This window comes from Nanorana parkeri, unplaced genomic scaffold (assembly GCF_000935625.1).
Source record: "Nanorana parkeri isolate BGI_ZX_2015 unplaced genomic scaffold, ASM93562v1 scaffold185, whole genome shotgun sequence".
Taxonomy (NCBI): domain Eukaryota; kingdom Metazoa; phylum Chordata; class Amphibia; order Anura; family Dicroglossidae; genus Nanorana; species Nanorana parkeri.
The window spans coordinates 589848-609181 of record NW_017306453.1 but is presented as its reverse complement, the minus strand read 5'-3'; the positions used below and the strand labels follow the sequence as shown (position 1 = coordinate 609181).

Sequence of the window (19334 nt, the reverse complement as noted above, 5' to 3'; positions counted from 1 at the left end):
GAATCCACCACTGTCAGTGTTAAATGGTTTGTCTCAACCCTTTCCCTCCCACTGTTGCTAGAAAGCTTAATATGATAAAGAAAGTTAATAAAGAACAGACTTACTGGCCGGATCGCCAGGTGAAAATAAAGGAAACAAAAGAAAAAAGGAAAACTAATGCTACATCTAAGAACTGGTAAGCTGCAAAATAGTAAATTTTTGCTTTTGGGTTTAGATATGCTTTAAGTCTAATTGGTTGCTATAGGCAAGTGTACATCACTAGTTTTGCTTTATTTGCACCATTATGTTACATAATTCATGTTGCACATGGCCAAGCACTGTAAGGTGTAAAATTGATGGTGGAAAGACTATTCCAATTCTTTGCTAGCTGTTCACACATTTTGCGGTCTATGGATATATTGACTAAAAGTAAAGAGCAATGTATGAGGATCTCATATATGCATACATATACATACGGAATATCTGCATTGCTCATTTCCTCTGCTAGAGGAGAAGAGTGCAATTAATTCTAGTGATTCCCTTGAGAATAGGTAGTTCAAATCTTGAAGGGAGATCAGCCTACCTATGGGCATTCTTGCTAACTCCTTATATAGAACATGGATTCTGTTTAAGCGTATCTAAACCCAAGAATAACAGTGTAACTATATTTTTTTTAGGGGGGGCTTCAAATTAAAATATTTAACACATAGGCTGTAAATAGGCTGGAGAAGATATCAGGTCTAGGCTAGACATCGATCCTTATTGGTGTTGAAAAATAGATCTTGTATTTATGTAGGTCAAAAAGGAAGAGTGGGGAAGGGAAAGGAAAGAAAAAAAAGAAGAAGCCTATTAATGTATTGATTTGTAAAAGTTATTATATTCTAGTATAATGGGATATTGGAGACTGCTACTCATGTTATGTATATGGGGATTCAATTTGTTTTGTTGGCCCTTGCACTGAACAGCTTTTGCTAAATTTGAAGAAGATTGTGCAACCAGACTGTAATGTGTGTGGTCAGGTTTATTGCTATTCACATACCATAAACAGCTGTCTGAAAGAGTCAAAGAGTCAACTGTATTACAGTATGTAATATTAAAGTAGAAATAAACTCTTAACCTTTTTTTCAGTAATGAATCCAGACCAAACAAACATACATTACCTAACAAATTATTTCTTTACATTTTTTGCCCTAACACTTAGAATGATCATGTTTCCAAACAGCTGGCCCTAGCTCTTTCCGCTCTGCTTCCCTGAACTTCCTGTCAAGTACAGGAACTCAAGGGATGGCACAATCTCCAGCAGCTGTCCATCTACTAGCTCAAAGAAAGGAAGGAGGAGTGGGGTGCAGGGGAATGGATTGCTATGTTGTGCCTGTGTGTTTGTGGAGACACACACAGCTTACTAGCACACACAAGGGTGAGTTTATAGAACCCAGCATGGGAAAGGAACCACCCTAAAACAGGATATCAGTGCCAGTGTTCAGGGGACCAGCTGATTCTACAGAAATCTAAAACTTTTAAACATCAAGGAGCAGCATCCATCATACTGTATGTTATTTAATCATTTGAAATAGTTTAAAAACATGCAAACTGTAATATCACTTTAACTTCACCAGGTTAAAAAAGCAAAGAAGAAATGATCAGTATGTGAAATATTTAGGTTCATTCTGATGCTTAACCTGTTTACAAGAAATAAGCACTCCTGCACAAACCTGGAAAGATAATTCCAAAGCACAGCATCCTTCACAAGCTGTTTTGAGAGTATTTTAGACAGCAGCTCTTGTCTCTTCAAGTGACAGATTGAGGACAGCTTGCCGCAGCTGAATGACAGAGATATAAGTGGCTGGGCTTCTGCGGCTCTCCCTGGGACACTGCTCCCCTAAAAAAACTATAATTGTCTTTAATCACTGTCCAGCAGCATGAAGCCTGGCATTCGATAGAAGTTCAAATCTGCTTTAAAAAGTAAAATGCTTTGGGGGAGCTTCAGTAGTTCAGGGAAAAAAAGACAATCGTTTCATCCCTGAGAGATTTGTCCCAGTCAAGTTTCAATAATATGATGAATGAGTGGACTAAACATATCTTCCTCTATTCTGTGCTTTCATTTTTCAGATCAGATTGCTCTGAACCACAAAACAATTGTGTGTCCCATGATAGATGTCATCGACCACAATCACTTTGGATATGAAGCCCAAGCAGGAGACGCCATGAGAGGAGCCTTTGACTGGGAGATGTACTATAAACGAATCCCAATTCCTCCAGAGCTACAGAGAACAGATCCCAGTGAGCCTTTTGAGTGAGTAGAAATAAAAGTATAGAAAGCACAATGTGTAATGACGGGCAAGGAGATAACAAAGCAACAAAGCAGGAATAAAATACGGTTTTAAAGGAATCTGATGCTGGATAGATGTTATTCTTACAAGAAACATATCTTAAAGCAGACCTTTACTGCCTTTGGCTTAAAATCATACTGATATGAAATCATCTCACATTAATTAGTTAAACAAACATATTTTAATTTTACTTACAATTTCTTGTTTTCTACTTCCTGGTCCACTTTGGCACAAATTATATAATCATGCGCAAGCGTTGCATTCTGGGAAGGTTAAATCAGCAGAGCTTTGCTGGGAAATCTCATCTGTTATCTCACAAGATCTTAGGGAAAGGCATTTTCCTCCCCAGAGAGAATGTTTATGGTCACATGTCCTAGTCACGTGTGCCAGAGTTCCTGCCCTCAGTAAAAATGGCCACTGTGAGAAGAATGGAGAGGAAAAGAAAAACAATGTATGCAAAGAATAAAAAGAGGGTAATTAGTTGTAAGTACAGTATGCGTTTGTAGATTGCCATTACTAAACATTTCTAAAGGTACCTGTGTTTTTTTTTTTTCTTGAAGTTATGGGTAAAGTTCCTCTTTCTTTTTCGTGGATTTGGGAAGAATGGAGAGGGGATAGAACCACTGTCAGGTTTTTATTGGTGTCTGGGTTCCCACTTGGGAACTTCACTCTCTCTAATTGTCCCGATTACCAATGTCACTCGGAATGGAAGTAAGGGTAAACCCAAAATTTTGATTTGCCAGCAGAACAGGAATAAATGGTTAATCTTCTAATGGGACACGTGTTTCAGCGGACTAAGAGGGGATTTACCTTACACTGGAAAGCTATCCTTTCATTTCCTGCTGAGCTTTCAAAGGGAAATCTCCTTAATGGGACACTAATGACAAAAAAAAACTCACAGTCATTAGAACCCTCTTCTACTCTATCCAAAATTAAAAAAAGGTTTTAGATTTAGATATACATTAAGAATAATTGCCATGAAGGAGTTGTGTACCCAATTATGTTAAAATGTCATAGTGACATTTTTATTTTTTTGTTAAAGAGGGAAACTCCTGTGTTCTAAGATGAGGAGCAATATTGGTCATGATGCATTGACCCTGGTCACTCAGCGGCATTTTGTGTGACTTCTGATCAGCTCTGAATAGTCTACAGACTTTAAACCCATTTCATATATAAAATTATCCATGATATCTTATACATAAAAATAAATAAAGTAAGAGACCTATTAATTATGCCAACATGCAATCAGTCAAAATTCAGTAATGGCAAGCTTAAATCTGATTGGATGTCAGGTTGCTCTCTTTTGCACATCACTTTTGCTCTTTCCACGGTTTCACTGACGAACGGTCACAAGGGAAATTCATAACTGATACTTTGTAATTAGCAACAACAGATGCACAGCCCTGTTTAGATGCTAATGCCCATGCTTAATTGAGACTGAGTAATGAATATCCAAAAATGTATCACAAGAGATAGTATATTAAGGAATTGGATATTGAGTAAAGGAAGGTGTGACATATTTACATCAATCTTCATTTCCTTCATTTATGTCATGTTGACCTCTTTAAAATGTATGTAGTTCACTTTTAAATTAAGTTTATGGAAAGTAAAACTTGTGCAATGCCAAACATCTGTGCTATATTTATGTTATATTGAAGTGCAGTACATCAACAAAGATTAGAGAAAATAGGTTTCTTGAGAGGGAATCTTCATGGCAACTTTCTAAAACATGTTCCTCTGCTGTGTTGGAATTGTAGAAAAAGCAACTTTCACAGAATCCATTAAGCCTCACCATGACTTTTATTACTTCAGTTGTCAAGCACTGGCAAATGGCTAATCTCTATAAAGCAAGCTTCATTATTTTTAAAGCAGAACTCCAGACAAAAATAAAAAGATAAAAATGAAAAGCTCAATGAAAAAGAAAATAAAGCACCTTTGATTGCAATATGAACTCAATCCAGAGCTCTCCCCCCGCAGCACAGCCTTTACACCATGAAATGTAATTCTGATGACTGTCATTTAACCCACTTTCTCTGAGACCAGACTGTGCTGGCCTGTGACTGGACAGTGAAAGGAGAAGCAACACGGTGATGAGCTCATCTCTCTATCACTCTGCTTTTTCCCACTATCCGCACTCTTCTTGTCAGCACAGCAGCTGATTGGCTCCTTATACTGCTCCTTCTTCCACTCACAATCCAGCCCTTCTGAACAGGGACTGCACAAGGCTGATACCAGGTCAAATAAGATACACTGCTTGCATTTAACAAAATACATCCCATGTTGCATTAATAAGTACAGCGCTGCAAAAAATGTGTCTTTTATATCTGCCTAGAGATCAGCTTTAACTGTTTTTTAGATGCAAGGATACTAATATGGAATGTATCAATCATTAGAGAAGTGATTATTATCACACCTCTTTTCTACACCATTGTTTAAACCTAGGATTGGCTTCCCTGTGTGGTATCCTTGTATAATAATAAATCGATATGGACTTATTAAATAAGGTTGTTTATGCTTACCCAATATTCCTAATGTATTGTATAGAACATTTTCAGTTGCATGGTGAGCTAAGTGTAGCTTAGTCATGAAATGCATGCTCCAGTCTGTTCCAGTTATTACAACTGCAAAAAAAAAAAAAAGATTATTTCTCAGAAAACAGCTTTATAGGCTAAAATCACACCTATCAGTAGAGAAGAATAAGGGCTGACATTGCTGGTCTGCTGCTAAAATTGCTGGTTTCCTGGCTGTGTCTGGGTTCTTGAGTCCTAGACTTAGATTATACATGCTATAAATGTGTCTCAGAATTCCTTGAGTATTGCCCCTTGAGTATTGTCCTTAAATTAATGCCCCAACCTTCTTAAATAAAGCCTGCCATGTACAATTCTTAGCTTCTTCTCCGTACAATGATATTTACTCTCAGTCCTGCCAGATGCATGCTCCCGGGGTCTTCTTGCAACACATGTGCACCATGGCCCCATGTATTCCTATGGGTGATCCAAAACTCAAAGCTTCCCCTGAGTACTGCTCACCCAAAGAAATGGATAGGGCCATAATGTGCATGTGCAGTAAGAGAGGGACCCAGTGTGGTATTTTCTGAGCAAAAATTGTGCAACACTAGGTGGTGGAAAGTAAGTATTTTATATGACAGGCTGCACTAAGAGGGGTGGGGGCATTTCCTAAAAGTACAACTGTACTAAATATACAGTATAGTTGTCCTTTAACTATAAACTATACCAGGTCAGTGACTCGGAAAGCAATGAAATTAAGGCATCTTCACAACAGCCTGGGAACTAACATTGTGAAACCAAGAGGTCAGCAATGACAGTCTGCATAGTTTTTCATGACAGGTGTACTTTAGGAAAGTGTGCCAGGTAGCTTATAGCATCAATCAAGCAAAATGTGATTTTCTCAGAATTTCACCTGCTGGAGGTGCTCTTTGCCCTTTGTGCTCTGCACCTATAGTTTCTGCTAGGAAAAATGTAAACCAATCCCTTCAATGAACACAGTGCCTTTATCTTATTCTAATAGGAATTCAGTGTGACCGGGCTCTTGAGCCATTCAATCTTACTTTTTTTTTGCAACAGAGACAATGATTTTTCCTTGTATGCTGAAGAAGAAAACAATTGGGAGTTCAAGTACACACAAATAAGTATAATACACTAGAACAGTAGTGCTCAACTAGAAGCGAGATCACATGCACACCTCTTGACTATGGCAAAAAGCATTGTGTTGAAAACTAGTTTTGTTATTTACCTTTACCTACTGGTTACAGTAAAAGGTTGGATGGGAAAAATTCAAATCCTGCAACAGCTCTGCCAATTGCATATTATTGCACATTACATTCTAGATTACTTGGGCAAGTGTTGGTTTCAGTAGCTTTACATATATATGTTGCTAACGCGTGATACATTTTCTGTGTTTGTGATTTTATTGTTAAAATGTCATAAGATAAAAATATCACTCCATACTGACATCAAACAGTAACAAAAAAGCAGAAATAATTTCATTTCATGGAGTTAAAGAAACATGTTGTGGGGTCACAGAAAACAAAGGGACCCAAGGAGTTAAAGTTAAAGAGTGACAATAGTTCCTTTAGTTGTCCTGCACATCGCTCCTGTATACAGCTGTTGAGCATGGGCTACACCAATTCCCTCCCCCAGCCTGCCACAATGTAGTGTCTGGAGTCTAGGCATACAATTGCTAGGGCCAAGCACTATTACCTTGGGGTGGGGAGGGGAAGAATGCCTAGCCATATGCAAATATTAAAGCATATTTATACAGATATTCCTCACTTAACGACCTACCTGTTTAGCAACCGCATGCACCTATGACCAGCTCTCTGACAGTACGTGCGGGAATGTGGCAGCAGCAGTGCTGCGTCGCACCGACTTCATCTTGCATACATTACTGTACTCCGTTCTCTGCTACTAATTTCGGTAAGTACTCTATTTACAGTACACTGATACTAATACAGTACAGTACGGTATACAGTTCCTCGCTTAACGACCAATTAGTTAAACGACCTAGTCATAGAAACGGAACTCAGTCGTTAAGTGAGGAATAGCTGTAACCAAAACAAAAATTGTTTTATATTTTAGATTCCCAACCATTGGTTTTGGTGGGTGCATGTGTTTCCTTTTTGAAGGCTTTTATTCTATTATTTGCACCTGGCGATCTGGCCAGTAACACACTTCCTGTCTTAGGGTGGCTCCAATCCATGGAGGAGCAATGGAACCACCTTTGGACAGAAACATTGGGGTCTATTCACAAAGCAGCCGAAGGATCTAGCTGTAGCTTCGGCCCCAGGACCACTTCGGTTCCGTAGAACCAAAGGGCTGCTGTACGGGCTATTCACTATAGCCCGTAAAGCTCCCGAAGTTGGCCGAGCGGCTCAGTCGAGTCGTACGCATATGCCTCGGCTCGGCTGACGGACAGTTGGGCGGAGCCAGCCATGATCTTACGGCTGGCTCCGGACACTTGCAGAGAGATCAGCGTCCCTGGTTACCAGCTAACCAGGGACACTGATCTCCAGACAGCAAAGCCCCCCTGGCGCTCCGGGAGTCTCCCGCTCCCGGCGGCCAAGGAGAGAAATACTGCTTTTTCTTTTTTTTTCTTATTCTGACTGTTAGAATAGATTTTTTTTTTATAATTTTGGCCATAGGAATGCATTGCTAGATTCCTATTGGCTATTTCAATTTGCAAACTAGCATTGCACCGGCCCTCAGCTGCAGTTCTCCATCAGGCCCACAGAGGGCGGGCACAATGCTAGTTTGCTATTGGCTATTGCAAATTGAAATAGCCAATAGGAATCTACCAATGCATTCCTATGGCCAATTTTTTTTTTTTTCTATTCTGACACAGCTCCGTGTCAGAATAAGAAAACAAAAAGAAAAAACAGTGTTTCTCTCCTTGGCGGCCAGGAGCGGGAGACTCCCGGAGCGCCCGGGAGAGTTAGGCTTTTTTTTTGCTTTTTTTTGACGGCAGCAGAACCACCGGCCAATAGAAAACTGTTGTGCGGAGCTAGCTGTCATTGCTAGCTCCGCACAATCGTTTTCTATTTTTATTTTTCTACTTCTTTAACTGTTTTTCTGTTCTGCTCGGTCCCACAGAGGGACAGAGCAGAACAGCCGAGCCGCATCTCACTGTTCAGCATCTATGAGAATAGACCAAACAGCAGCGATTAGCCTGCCGGAGGTTCGGCTCAGCCGATCCAGATGTTGGATCGGCTGAGTCGAACTCCTTCTGCACTTCGGGTCGGCCAAACATGCTGGGCATGTTCGGCCGACCCAAAGCCACCCGATGTACGGCTGATTTCAGCCATATAACGGCTGAAATCAGCCGTACATCGGCCTGAAGTGAACAGCCGAACAGCGTTTGGCTCACTTCACTTCAGGTCGTCCTTTAATTCGGCTGCCTACGGCAGCTTAGTGAATAGACCCCATTGTCAACCTGTGAATGCATTAGCAAATTGGGATGGATTCCAGCTAACAATTTTTAAGTAGTTACAGCAACAGGTTTTTGGGGGATAAAGGTTTTACATAAATTAATAAAAAGCTATCCATTGTAAGCACCCCTGTCAGCATTAAATGGTTTGTCTCAACCCTCTATTTGCCACTTTTGCTGGACAGCTTGGCCTGTTTAAGGAAGTTTAAAAATAACAGACTTACTGGCCAGATCACCTGGTTAAAATAAAGGAAAAAAAGCCTAACAAAAACACAAATGCAGCCACCACATCTAAGGATCAGTGAGCTGCAATATTTTACATTTTTGCTTTTGGATTTAGATACACTTTAACTTTAAGAAACATCCATACTTGGATTTCTGCTCACTGTGATAAGATTTTTAATGCCTTCTACCCTTGTGAGCAATGTCTGAGTTTAGCTTTTATGTTACGGTTCCCTAGAAGTTTTTTCAATACTTAAATATCCACTGAAACCAAGCACTCACAGTTTTTAATAAATGTATTGAGATAAGAGGCAGTTAACTGTTATTAGGTTTCCTTGCTTACAAAGTGATTTGGGAACCATCATTAATCTAATAAATTGCATCTGTAGCCAGCTGTGATTTGTGTTCAATATAGTTTTTGTTCTTTTTTGTTTTGCTGCCGTTGTAAAGACCATTCGTTCTTTCTTATATATAAACAAGTGCATTTTAAAGGAAATCTGTCTAAACTCTAAAGCAGGGCAGGGTTTCAGTAATGTACTTTTTCAGTAATGAATATGGATCAAACAGATATTCATTGTTCAGAAAATTATTTCTTGAAATGTATGCTCAAGCACTTGCAGTCATCATGTTTCCAAACAGCTCCAAATCTCTCAGCTTGGCTTCCCAGAACTTCCTGTCCATTACAAGATCACAAGGGACAGAGCAGTCTGCAGCAGCTTTCCATCTACTAAGCTGAAGGAGGGAGGAGGGAAGAAGTAGGAAAACAGTGGACTGACTGGTCTTGCTGTGCCTTTGTGTTTGTGCAGACACAAACACAAGGGTGGCTCCACCCTGTGAAGGAAAAGAGCCGCCCTAAAACAGTGTTCAGGGGACCATCTGATTCTGCAGGAAACTAAAGCATTTAAACATCAAGGAGCAGCATCCATTGTATGTGATTTAATGAGCATTTGAAATACTGTATATACTCGAGTATAAGCCGTCCCGAATATAAGCCGAGGTACCTAATTTGACCAAAAAAAACTGGGAAAAAGTATTGACCCGAATATAAGCCGAGGGTGGGAAATGAGGCAGCTACTGGTAGATAGATACCAATAAAATTACATTAATATTTATTTAAAAGAAAAATAACCTAGCTCTGTAAGTGGAAAAGGGGGTACAGGGCTACATATCATGTACTACGGATCATTTAACCCATTCATATTAGCAGAGGATAATTGTAAATCTATTGTTCAGTGCACTCTATATGTAGTATATAGTACATGTACATATAGAGTGCCTGCAACAATACATTTACAATGATCCTCTGCTAACATGAATGGGTTAAATGATCCATAGTACAGGGCTACATACAGATCATTTAATACATTCATGTTAGTATAATTGTAAATGTATTGTCTGCACTGTATGAGCAGTATATACTCTATATAGAGTCCGTGTCCGTGTGCCGGTGATCGCAATACATATATAATTGCTTAATGAATCTCTCTCTCTACCCCCCCCCCGCCCTCACTCACTGTGTCCGTGTGCCGGTGATCGATCATCACATCACGGAGAGAGCAGGGACGAGTCAGCGGCGCGCTGGTCCAGTGGGAGGAGCTCCAGGTGGGGTCCTAATTTAGCTGGCTCAGAGGTGCCTGCCCGCTAAATTACAACCCCACCTGGAGCTCCTCTCGCCTGATCAGCGCGCCGCTGACTCATCCCTGCTCCCCTGCCTGACTGGCCGCTGCGGGGGTTTTTTTTTTCTTCTTACTTACCTCGCCGAGCGTCGCGTCACTGCTGCTCCGGTGGGCGGCGCTCCGAGCGGGGTCATCTGGCAGTCTCCGGCCACCTAAATTAGGACCCGGAGACTGCCAGATGACCCCGCTCGGAGCGCCGCCCACCGGAGCAGCAGTGACGCGACGCTCGGCGAGGTAAGTAAGAAGACGTGCTGGCGCTGACTCGAGTATAAGCCGAGGGGGGCACTTTTCACCCAAAAAAATGGGCTGAAAATCTCGGCTTATACTCGAGTATATATGGTAGCTTTTTTGAGGGTTATTCACTTAGGAGCCGAAGAATCTAGCTGTAGCTTCAGCTTATCCTTCGAACCAATCGGCTGCTGTATGGGTTATTCACAATAGCCTGTACAGCAGCCGGAAGCCAGCCATGCATGTGCTTTGGCTCGGCTAAGCCATAGTCACGGCAGAAGCGGGCAGAACTGTCCGGCGAAGATGTGACGTCACTCCCTCATTTGCCTTGATTTGTCCGGGACCTGCAGTAAGACTCTGACAGGTGGCGGAGAAATGTAAACAGTCGAGTCAGTGGGCATCGGGTTTTTTTATTTGGACGAGTCATCGTCTTTGTTGACAATGCTGGATGGCGTGATTGACCCTTGGATTATGTTGTTGGATCAATTTTTGGGATTTTTTTTTATTAATAAAGTGTCAAAATATTTGGCTGTGTTTTTTTTTACAATTAATAATTTTTTTTCAAAAGTCTGGTCTCGTTATTTATATTTTATTTAACCCTTTAGTGAATGGGTAGGGATACAAGTACCCCTTACTCATTCACAAAGGGGGGCTGCATCTGACTGAAGCCAGCCAAAGTCAGCTGATGTATGGTTGAAATCAGCCATATGGGGCCAAAGTGAATAGCCGAACGGCGTTAGGCTCAGTTCACTTTGGCCCAGTTATTCACCATGAATAACCCCCTTTGTCTTTATTATCACTTCAATTGGATACTCCTGTGATCACAGACCCTCATTGCTGCTTCATTTCATGTGTAGTAGAAGATTGAAGTCGGCACTGTCTTGTGCGGTGAAAATAAAATTCAAGTTTATTTAAAGTGACACTAAACTCAGAAGTTGAATCTTAAAAATGCATTCAAGTGCCATTGAAACGAAAATGTAGCTTATTTGTGCATCATTCAGCTGTAGATACTCAAATCTCTGAATTGGTGCTGACACTGTCCTTCCTTCTAGAGCACATGTGTCAAACACAAGGCCCAGGGGGCGAATGCGGTCCACCAGGCCATTTCCTAGCCTTCTACTTTCAGATCTAGGTATTGAGTTATTACTAAAACCAACGATAATTGATTGCAGGGGCAATTATTATAAAGATTAGATACATTTACAGTGTATATAGTCTTACACATACCTTTGAGGGCAACCATAATGTTGATGCGGTCCACGATTAAATTGAGTTTGAAACCCCTGTTTTAGAGAGCGGCTACTTTTGTTCCACATGGTCCCTGTGTGTTGTGAAGTAGCCACCACTCCAAGCTTGCTCCCGTTATGGACTACAATCTCACATTTAGTTTACTAATTTGTATTGCAATTGTAGTCTGGCGAACAAAAGTAGCCACCCTCCAGAAGGAAGGACAGCACCAATTCAGAGATATTTGAGGATCTACAGCTGAGTGATGGACAAATAAGATACATTTTTGTTAATAGTTAAGGAACTTGAATGTATTTTTTAAATTTATTTCCTGAGCTTAGTGTCACTTTAACATATAAATACAGATCAGTGGTAACATTATGACTACTGACAGGTGGAGTGAATTGCATTTATTATCTTGTATGTGCCACTTTAGCAAAAGGAAAGTGCTAGGCTGTTTACATTTCAAAGATATAGTTATACCATTTTGACCATTAAACTGATTGCATTTGGAATACTAGTTATTAATACCAGCCAAAACCACTTATGTCATACAACATACAAACTCGTGTGAGTTTCCAGAAGACAGTCTATTATTTAGCCATAACAAGTTCACTTGGAGCAAGATAAGCCAGAGTCTCCTAGAGTCTCTCTTGCTTGTGCCCAAATACCATACTTTACCTTTTGCATGCCCACATATTCTTGTTTATTACCTCTCTACAAAGCTGGAGGAGCTGAGGGGAACAAGACCAGAACCATCAGGCCAGTAGCCTGGTTGAAACCATGTTCAGATTTCCAACATATGCATCTCATATAATAGGAAAATGTTGTAATAGAGGTAACAACGGGCAACCTCTAAAGTGTTGTATTAGCTGCTGGACATTTTCGATTGCATGCTATTTGCAAAAGATTGCAGAAAACGATTTCATTTATTGTTCTGAATAAAACTTGCTGGAAACTGTTGACATTCATGAGCATGCCACGAAAAAAGCAAGGACTGCTGTCTGATGATAGAATGTGGCTACTGCTTCTCTCCACAAGTGGCATATAGTAACCTTATTCTTCAGCTGCATCCAGTCATTACACTTCCACAGCCCATCTAAAAGGTGCCCATACACTGCACGATTCTCGTACGAGAATCGCGGGAAATCCTGCGATCGTACGAGAACCGTGCAGTGTATGGAAGGCGTGCGACCGTTTTTACTGTACGGTCGCACGTCTTTTGTCTAAGGAGCATGTTCGGGAGACAAATGCCGAACAGGCCGGTGTGCGCAAATGTGCATGTATTGCAGAGATGTAGTGTGTGTGTAGAATTTTTTCAATTTTCTACAGATGTGCTCTTTGCCTGTCCTTCCTCGGCTGTTTATAAGCCGTCACTTTACAACAACAATCTATTTAGGGTATGGTTGGGTAGGTTGTGACTTTGCATTGGATTATTACTAAACTCAAGACCTGCAGCAGAGAGGTCTTCTGCTTTCTCTGCTGTCATGGGGACTCTAGGCTTCAAGGTGAGTCTCTTGGCCCATTGAGTGTCACAGCTTTAAGCTGAGCCACTATTAGACATGTGCGATTCGTTTCGTTCCGAATCGAAATTCGGACGAATTTTCGGAAATTCGGACATTCGGATGTATCCGAATTCCGAATTACAGACATAACGAATGCAAACGAATCCGAATTTCCATTTCCAAAATTTGGTAGCGTTAGTACGAACGTTCGTTTCGTTTTCTGTTCTTATTCGTTTCTTATTCGTTTCGTTCGTTGGAGCAAAGTGACATTAGAGGAGAAAAATATTTTTTCCCCCTCAAATGTCACTTTTGCTGCAAACGAACGAAACGAATAACAAAACGAATAAGAACAGAAAACGAAACGAACGTTCGTACTAACGCTACCGAATTTCGTCCGAATGCGAATTCCGAATCCGAATTGACTTTCACACCCGAATCCTGAAAAACGAAATAACACAAATCCGAATTTAAAACGAAACTAAACGAATTTTTTGGCAGTGCACATGTCTAGCCACTATGTCAGGCACACCTGCTCCTTCAATCCATTACTGTAGACTTCTTTTTTTATTTTTTTTTTGCAATATTCTAGCTAATCATTTAATAAATATTTTTTTAATGACAAAAGCTGCTTCATATCCAACTAGAAATGTTGTAATGTGTGCAAGTGGACACACAGAGAGTTAATGTGAAGCAAGTAACCTAGATATTTAAACACTGGTGTTCTGGCGCACAACATTGTAATGACAAGAACAAAGAACACAGGTCACCTGCCGCCTACAGTATGGCGCTGGAATATGTCAATACAATATTGATTCCCGTTCTGAACACTTAGTGTAAGACAAAGAGGGAAAGGGAAAAAAACTTTCTATTCATTCATTTGAAAGCTTCCATACAACACAGAGCTGCCTAGATTCAGAAAAAAATATAGAACCTCACTGCATAAAAGAACAAAAAGACAAGCATTACGTCTATTCCGGATATTTGCATTTTGCGAGTGCTGGGTGCAGCTATTATTGTTTTATATAAAGAAGACAAGGGTTAAGGACTTGATGCCCAACATTGCTTATTTAAGCATTAACGCTGCGGATTTGTGTATCAGGCCCCAGGAACGCTACACTTACTTTGTACATGTAAAAAAAAATACATGTTTACTGGTTTAGTATTACAGAACAAACCATGCTTGTCTCCTTGAATTACATTTCAGTGTTTCTACATCCTACCTTTATCTAACTTTAACAGTGAATTTCAGGCAAGCAGCTATTTACAGAGCTGAAATACATTCAAATGAACCTTTTTTATAATTCTATGCAGTCAGTTATGTCATCAAGGCACCCTTGCTAGTCAATACAGCCAGTTCATCAACTTCCCCTCTAGCAGGTTATAGCTTGTTCTATAACACTGGTCAAAACATACCCCAACCTGCTGATTGCACAATAAAGGATCAGCTGAACATTGTTGAAGACATCCCTCTACTCATTCCACTCTCTCCTCATGTCACTATGGGGTCTATTCACAAAGCTGCCGAGGGCAGCCGAGTGAATGACCGATCAGAAGTGAAGTGAGCCGAACACTGTTCGGCTTTTTTTCTTTTTTTTTCTCTATTCTGACATGCTCGTGTCAGAACAAAGAAAAAAGAAACAGCGGGGTTTTTCTCCTTGGCAGGAGACTCCCGGGGCGCCAGGGAGAGTTAGATGTTTGGAGATCAGTGTCCCTGGTTAGCAACGGGCCCTACGGGCTATTGTGAATAGCCCGTACAGCACCCCCTCGGTTCTCCTGAACTGAAGGGGTCCTGGGGCCGAAGCCAGCCGAAGGATCGGCCGAAGCTACGGCCAGATCCTTCGGCAGCTTTGTGAATAGACCCCTATGTTTACTGCCAGCATACTATATGTCTTCTGCAATAGACCCTCACTGGCTCTGTGAGTGCAGTGCTGCTGTTTCCAGTTTGAGTGCTGCTGTAAAGAAATATTAAGACTTATATTAGTGGCATTATAAATTAATTTATTGACTATTTAAAAAATGCACAACTGCATTAAAGCAGGCATTTGTACTTTCTATGGCTCTTCTGTCAACAAACTCACAGTACACATACTGCATAGTGCCGTATACTTTTCTCCCCACCCACACTCTCCAGTTCCACTTTCATTGGAACTTTTTTATATGCCTTGATATCAGACCTTTAAAATAGAAATATGGAAGCTTTGTTAAATTATTAGCAATTACATATATTACAGTCAAAGTAATATCCTTTCTCATTTATTATGTACTTTCTGGGTGGTTTGTTAGTACGGTAGGTTTCAAATTATAACTTCTTACATTTTTAAATAAGACATGTTCCATATTTGTCTAACTTTGTTAGTCATGTGTACATGTTAAATGTAAAATATCAATTATTTTTCTTGAGGATTAAATTTCCCATTGGGGAGATTTTCTTTCACTTCCTGACACAATAGGAAATGAGAAGAAATATCTTCAAAATGTCTTCAAAATTAGCAAAGTCGTTTTAGTTGTCCCAGTAAGATGTGTCTCTATTGGAAGATTTCAACTCTATTCCTGTTGCAGTGACACCTCTTAATTTTGAATTTGCCATCACTTTCTCTTCAGGGCAGAACTTGGAACTTGCCAGGATAAGTGCAATTCCTCCCACTGATCACTAATCATTGGGCTACATTCCTCCCACTGATTACCAATGATAAGGCTACATTCTCCACACTGAACAGCGGTGATGGTGCTATATTCCTCCCACTGACCAACATTGATGAGGCTACATTCTTCTTACTGACAACTAGTGGTTTGGGCTACATTCCTTCAAACTGACCACTAACGGTATGGCTACATTCTTTCCAGCGAACACCAATGATGGGGCACTATGTTCTAACTACTGAAAAATATTGATGGGGCACCATTTCTCCTACTGACCACTTCTAGGGAATGTATTACTCCTAAAGATATCAGGACATTTACCATTGACCCTGATCAGTGACACCAGGGCCTTTATTACTATTATGACACCAGGGCATTTTGTTTTACCGCTGACGCCAGGGATTTAATACTCCCACTGACCACTGATGATGGGGCATCTAATACTTCCACTGAGCACTAAACCCAGCTCAGTGCTCAAAAAGTCTGATGTACAGATAATGGCCCTTTGTTTACAAAGTTTTGGGACCACTGCTTTAAAGGCTTTAGATGCACTTTAAGTTACCTCCAATTGCATTTATTGCAACCTCTGATCGCATTTATTAGATAAGTAAAAGCAGAGGCTTTATTATTGTCATAAACAGTGGTTAATTCTTGATACAGAGTGAACAATTATTAAAACATTCAGCTTAATTCAAGAAAGTTTTTAGCTACCAACAGTGAGAAATAACTTTACTTGCCCAAAGTCAGTCACAACCTAAATCTTGCAGATTAAAATAAAAACAGTGTTAATTCAAGACATCATGTAGATGTTTTGAAGCATTCCCAAACTCACTCAAACATGCCATGCAAAGGAGATTCAGCAAATAACAGGACATGTAAGGCATTTGACAAATTCTCCTGGCCCTACTTATTTTAGGTACTGCGTTACTGGCGAATAAATCCTCTGCTGGATTAGGTTAATCTACCCTAACCCACAAGCAAAACTTTTAGATCATGGTTTTGGGTCCCCACTTCCCTGGAACAGCCAGACAGGGCTGCCCCTACTCCTGATTGTGCCTATAATATATTTGGAACCATTAGCCAAACATGCTAGGCAGAATCAAAATATTAAGGAGCAAAAATTGTCTGCTCAGACCATAACCTCCTGTTTACTGATAACATTCTTCTAACCCTGACCTCCCCTCACATATCTCTGCTAAACTTTCTAAAAACTTTTGATAATTTTGTCAAAATATATCAAAATTACATGTGAACCAATCAAAATCCTTCTATTAAATCCAACATTATATTAAAACATTGCTAATGGATAACACATTCCCTTTGCTCACTACAACTTGGGAATAGTGTTATTGTGATGACCTATATTTCTTAGGCATTATATCACTAATCAATGATTCCATTATGTCATCCAACACACCTAGCCCAGCAGTGTATCAAACCAAGTGGAAGTCTGAACTGGCCTTAACATTGCAGTTGGAGGATTGCCAGGATATGTGGGCTTCCACAGGGAAGAGCTCTAGAAATGTATTGACCCTAGAAAAGTCCTACAAAGACCTATACTAGTGGTACTTTACTCTGGCGCAATGGCTACATTTATTCCTACTTACCTACTTTCTTCAGGGCTGCGCTGAGCCTGGCAGGATGGCACACATTTGGTGGACCTACCCTTGAGTAATTAGATGAATAAGGGTCTACAACTTTATCTCTTCACTTCTCTAAACCAACTTGCATAATAATCCATAGGAAGCAAAATTATCCTTGTCAGAGCTTGGATGATCCCCCTGAGTGACTGAAAATTTGTGAACCCTGGATAACCTGAATATGACCTATGGGCTGTGAAACCCCATTACTATCTATCTAAATAATGGATGACTTCCAAGCTCTCATCCCCGCCAGCTTCCCTCTTTTCTACTCTGATTTTCCTTTCTCCATGTTTTTTTGCTCTATTCTCCTCCCCCTTGCCCCAGCATCTCTATCATCCCCTTCCAAATGGCCCTACCTCCACTATGCATTTTGGATAGATTGAGAAATTAGGTGACATCTCCCATCCCCCACACTCCTCTGTGTGACACCCCAACACTCACACTATTCCCCAAGAGGTCACTACCACCTGCACTACCTTTCTGTTCCCTTCTTCCTTCCCAGATTGACCAAATTAATGTACCATATCCCGTACACATATGTATTTCAATGTTGTAATGATTTAATGGGATTCCTTGTCTTATTGATGGACAATGGACAATGTTTACACTATATACCTTTAAACCAATAAAACCTTTGTAAATATGGAGAAACATAGTCAAGAGACATTTCCCTTGCTACTTTTGTTGGTTTTTTTTATCATAGAATTATTAGCCTGCTGATGAACGGTTATACCTTGTAAAGGAACAGTGAAAGGTATTTTTATAGCATTGTTACATGTGTAACAATTCGTACGCGGGCTAATAATTCTACGATGTGTAGATCTAAGCAATGTGTGTGAATCAGTTTGTAAAGCAGTTGAATTGTCAATTCAGCAATTTGCTAATTTTTTAGTTCTCTTGAATATAAGCATGCAGATTTGTCCAGTCTGCAGAGAACTTTGCAGTTCATCACTCACAACTGCCCGCATTACTATAATTTTGTGATTACCTGCAGAGCAGACAGATCAGGACGCAAAAATCAAGGAGAATCAAAAGCTAAACAGATAATTCTTCCATTCTGTTATCACTAGTTCCAAATAAAAGTTGGACTATTGCATTCACTATAAAATAATTTTTTAACTCTAAGAAAAGTTTAAAGGGTTGCTTCATCCATTACTGATGTTCCAGGTTTTGGTATACAATGTTACCACCAAATTGTTATTTACACCTTTCCGGTCATCTGATTTCAATTTTGAGGTCTTCACACATGCTTCATCATTTACTGGGAGATTTGAGAATGCAACAGAGGGAGTGGGCCTACCCAAAAGGTGGACATGAACACTCAAAATCCCACACTAGTCAAGGACAAAGGTGAGAACTATGGCAGAGAGCTTTCCCCTGGAGTCTCTAAAATACAGAAAAAGCTAGGAGTCATTTTGGACTAATTTAATACAATTAAATGTTACATTCTCCTAAAAAGACCCTTTAAAGGCTAATCATTTTTTTCTGTCAGACAGTTCAACTGAATTGGCATAGTAATTCTAAGCATTAAAAGATCATGTTAAAGCAAATGTTCAAAAGTTTCAGATCTCTTTTATTATATGGCACCAGTTGTGTTTATTCTGTGTTTATTCTCTAGCTATGCTAACTTGTTTATTCATGTCTTTATTTCACATTGTTTTCCTAAATATTAGTATAATTTGTATGACCTGTTCAACTATACCAACTATGCTTTCAACCATTTTCTCAATCAAAATTATTTTTTTACCTACAGTCATGGTCATTTTGCATGGAATGTGTCAGATTTGGCTTTTTTTTTCTCCACTTTTTTGTGTCATACCAATACATACACAAGAAATAAACAGTAGAATGCCTAAACATTTGTAATTGCCACATTTTCTGCGAAAGTGGTGCATTATCTGATAGAAATGCAGGGGGGGGGGGGGGGGGACGTTGTTTGGA

The 19334-nt window shown here is 40.1% G+C and overlaps 1 protein-coding gene across 2 annotated transcripts in view; it reads left to right on the top strand.

Annotated features, from left to right (window-relative positions):
* Nucleotides 1-19334, top strand: part of GALNTL6 (polypeptide N-acetylgalactosaminyltransferase-like 6) — a 996922-nt gene that overhangs the window by 758933 nt on the left and 218655 nt on the right. For both annotated transcript variants that reach the window (XM_018555137.1, XM_018555136.1), the window contains one exon: nucleotides 2089-2272. In XM_018555137.1, the coding sequence (XP_018410639.1) occupies nucleotides 2089-2272 (184 nt within the window). The remainder of the gene's footprint in view (nucleotides 1-2088; nucleotides 2273-19334) is intronic.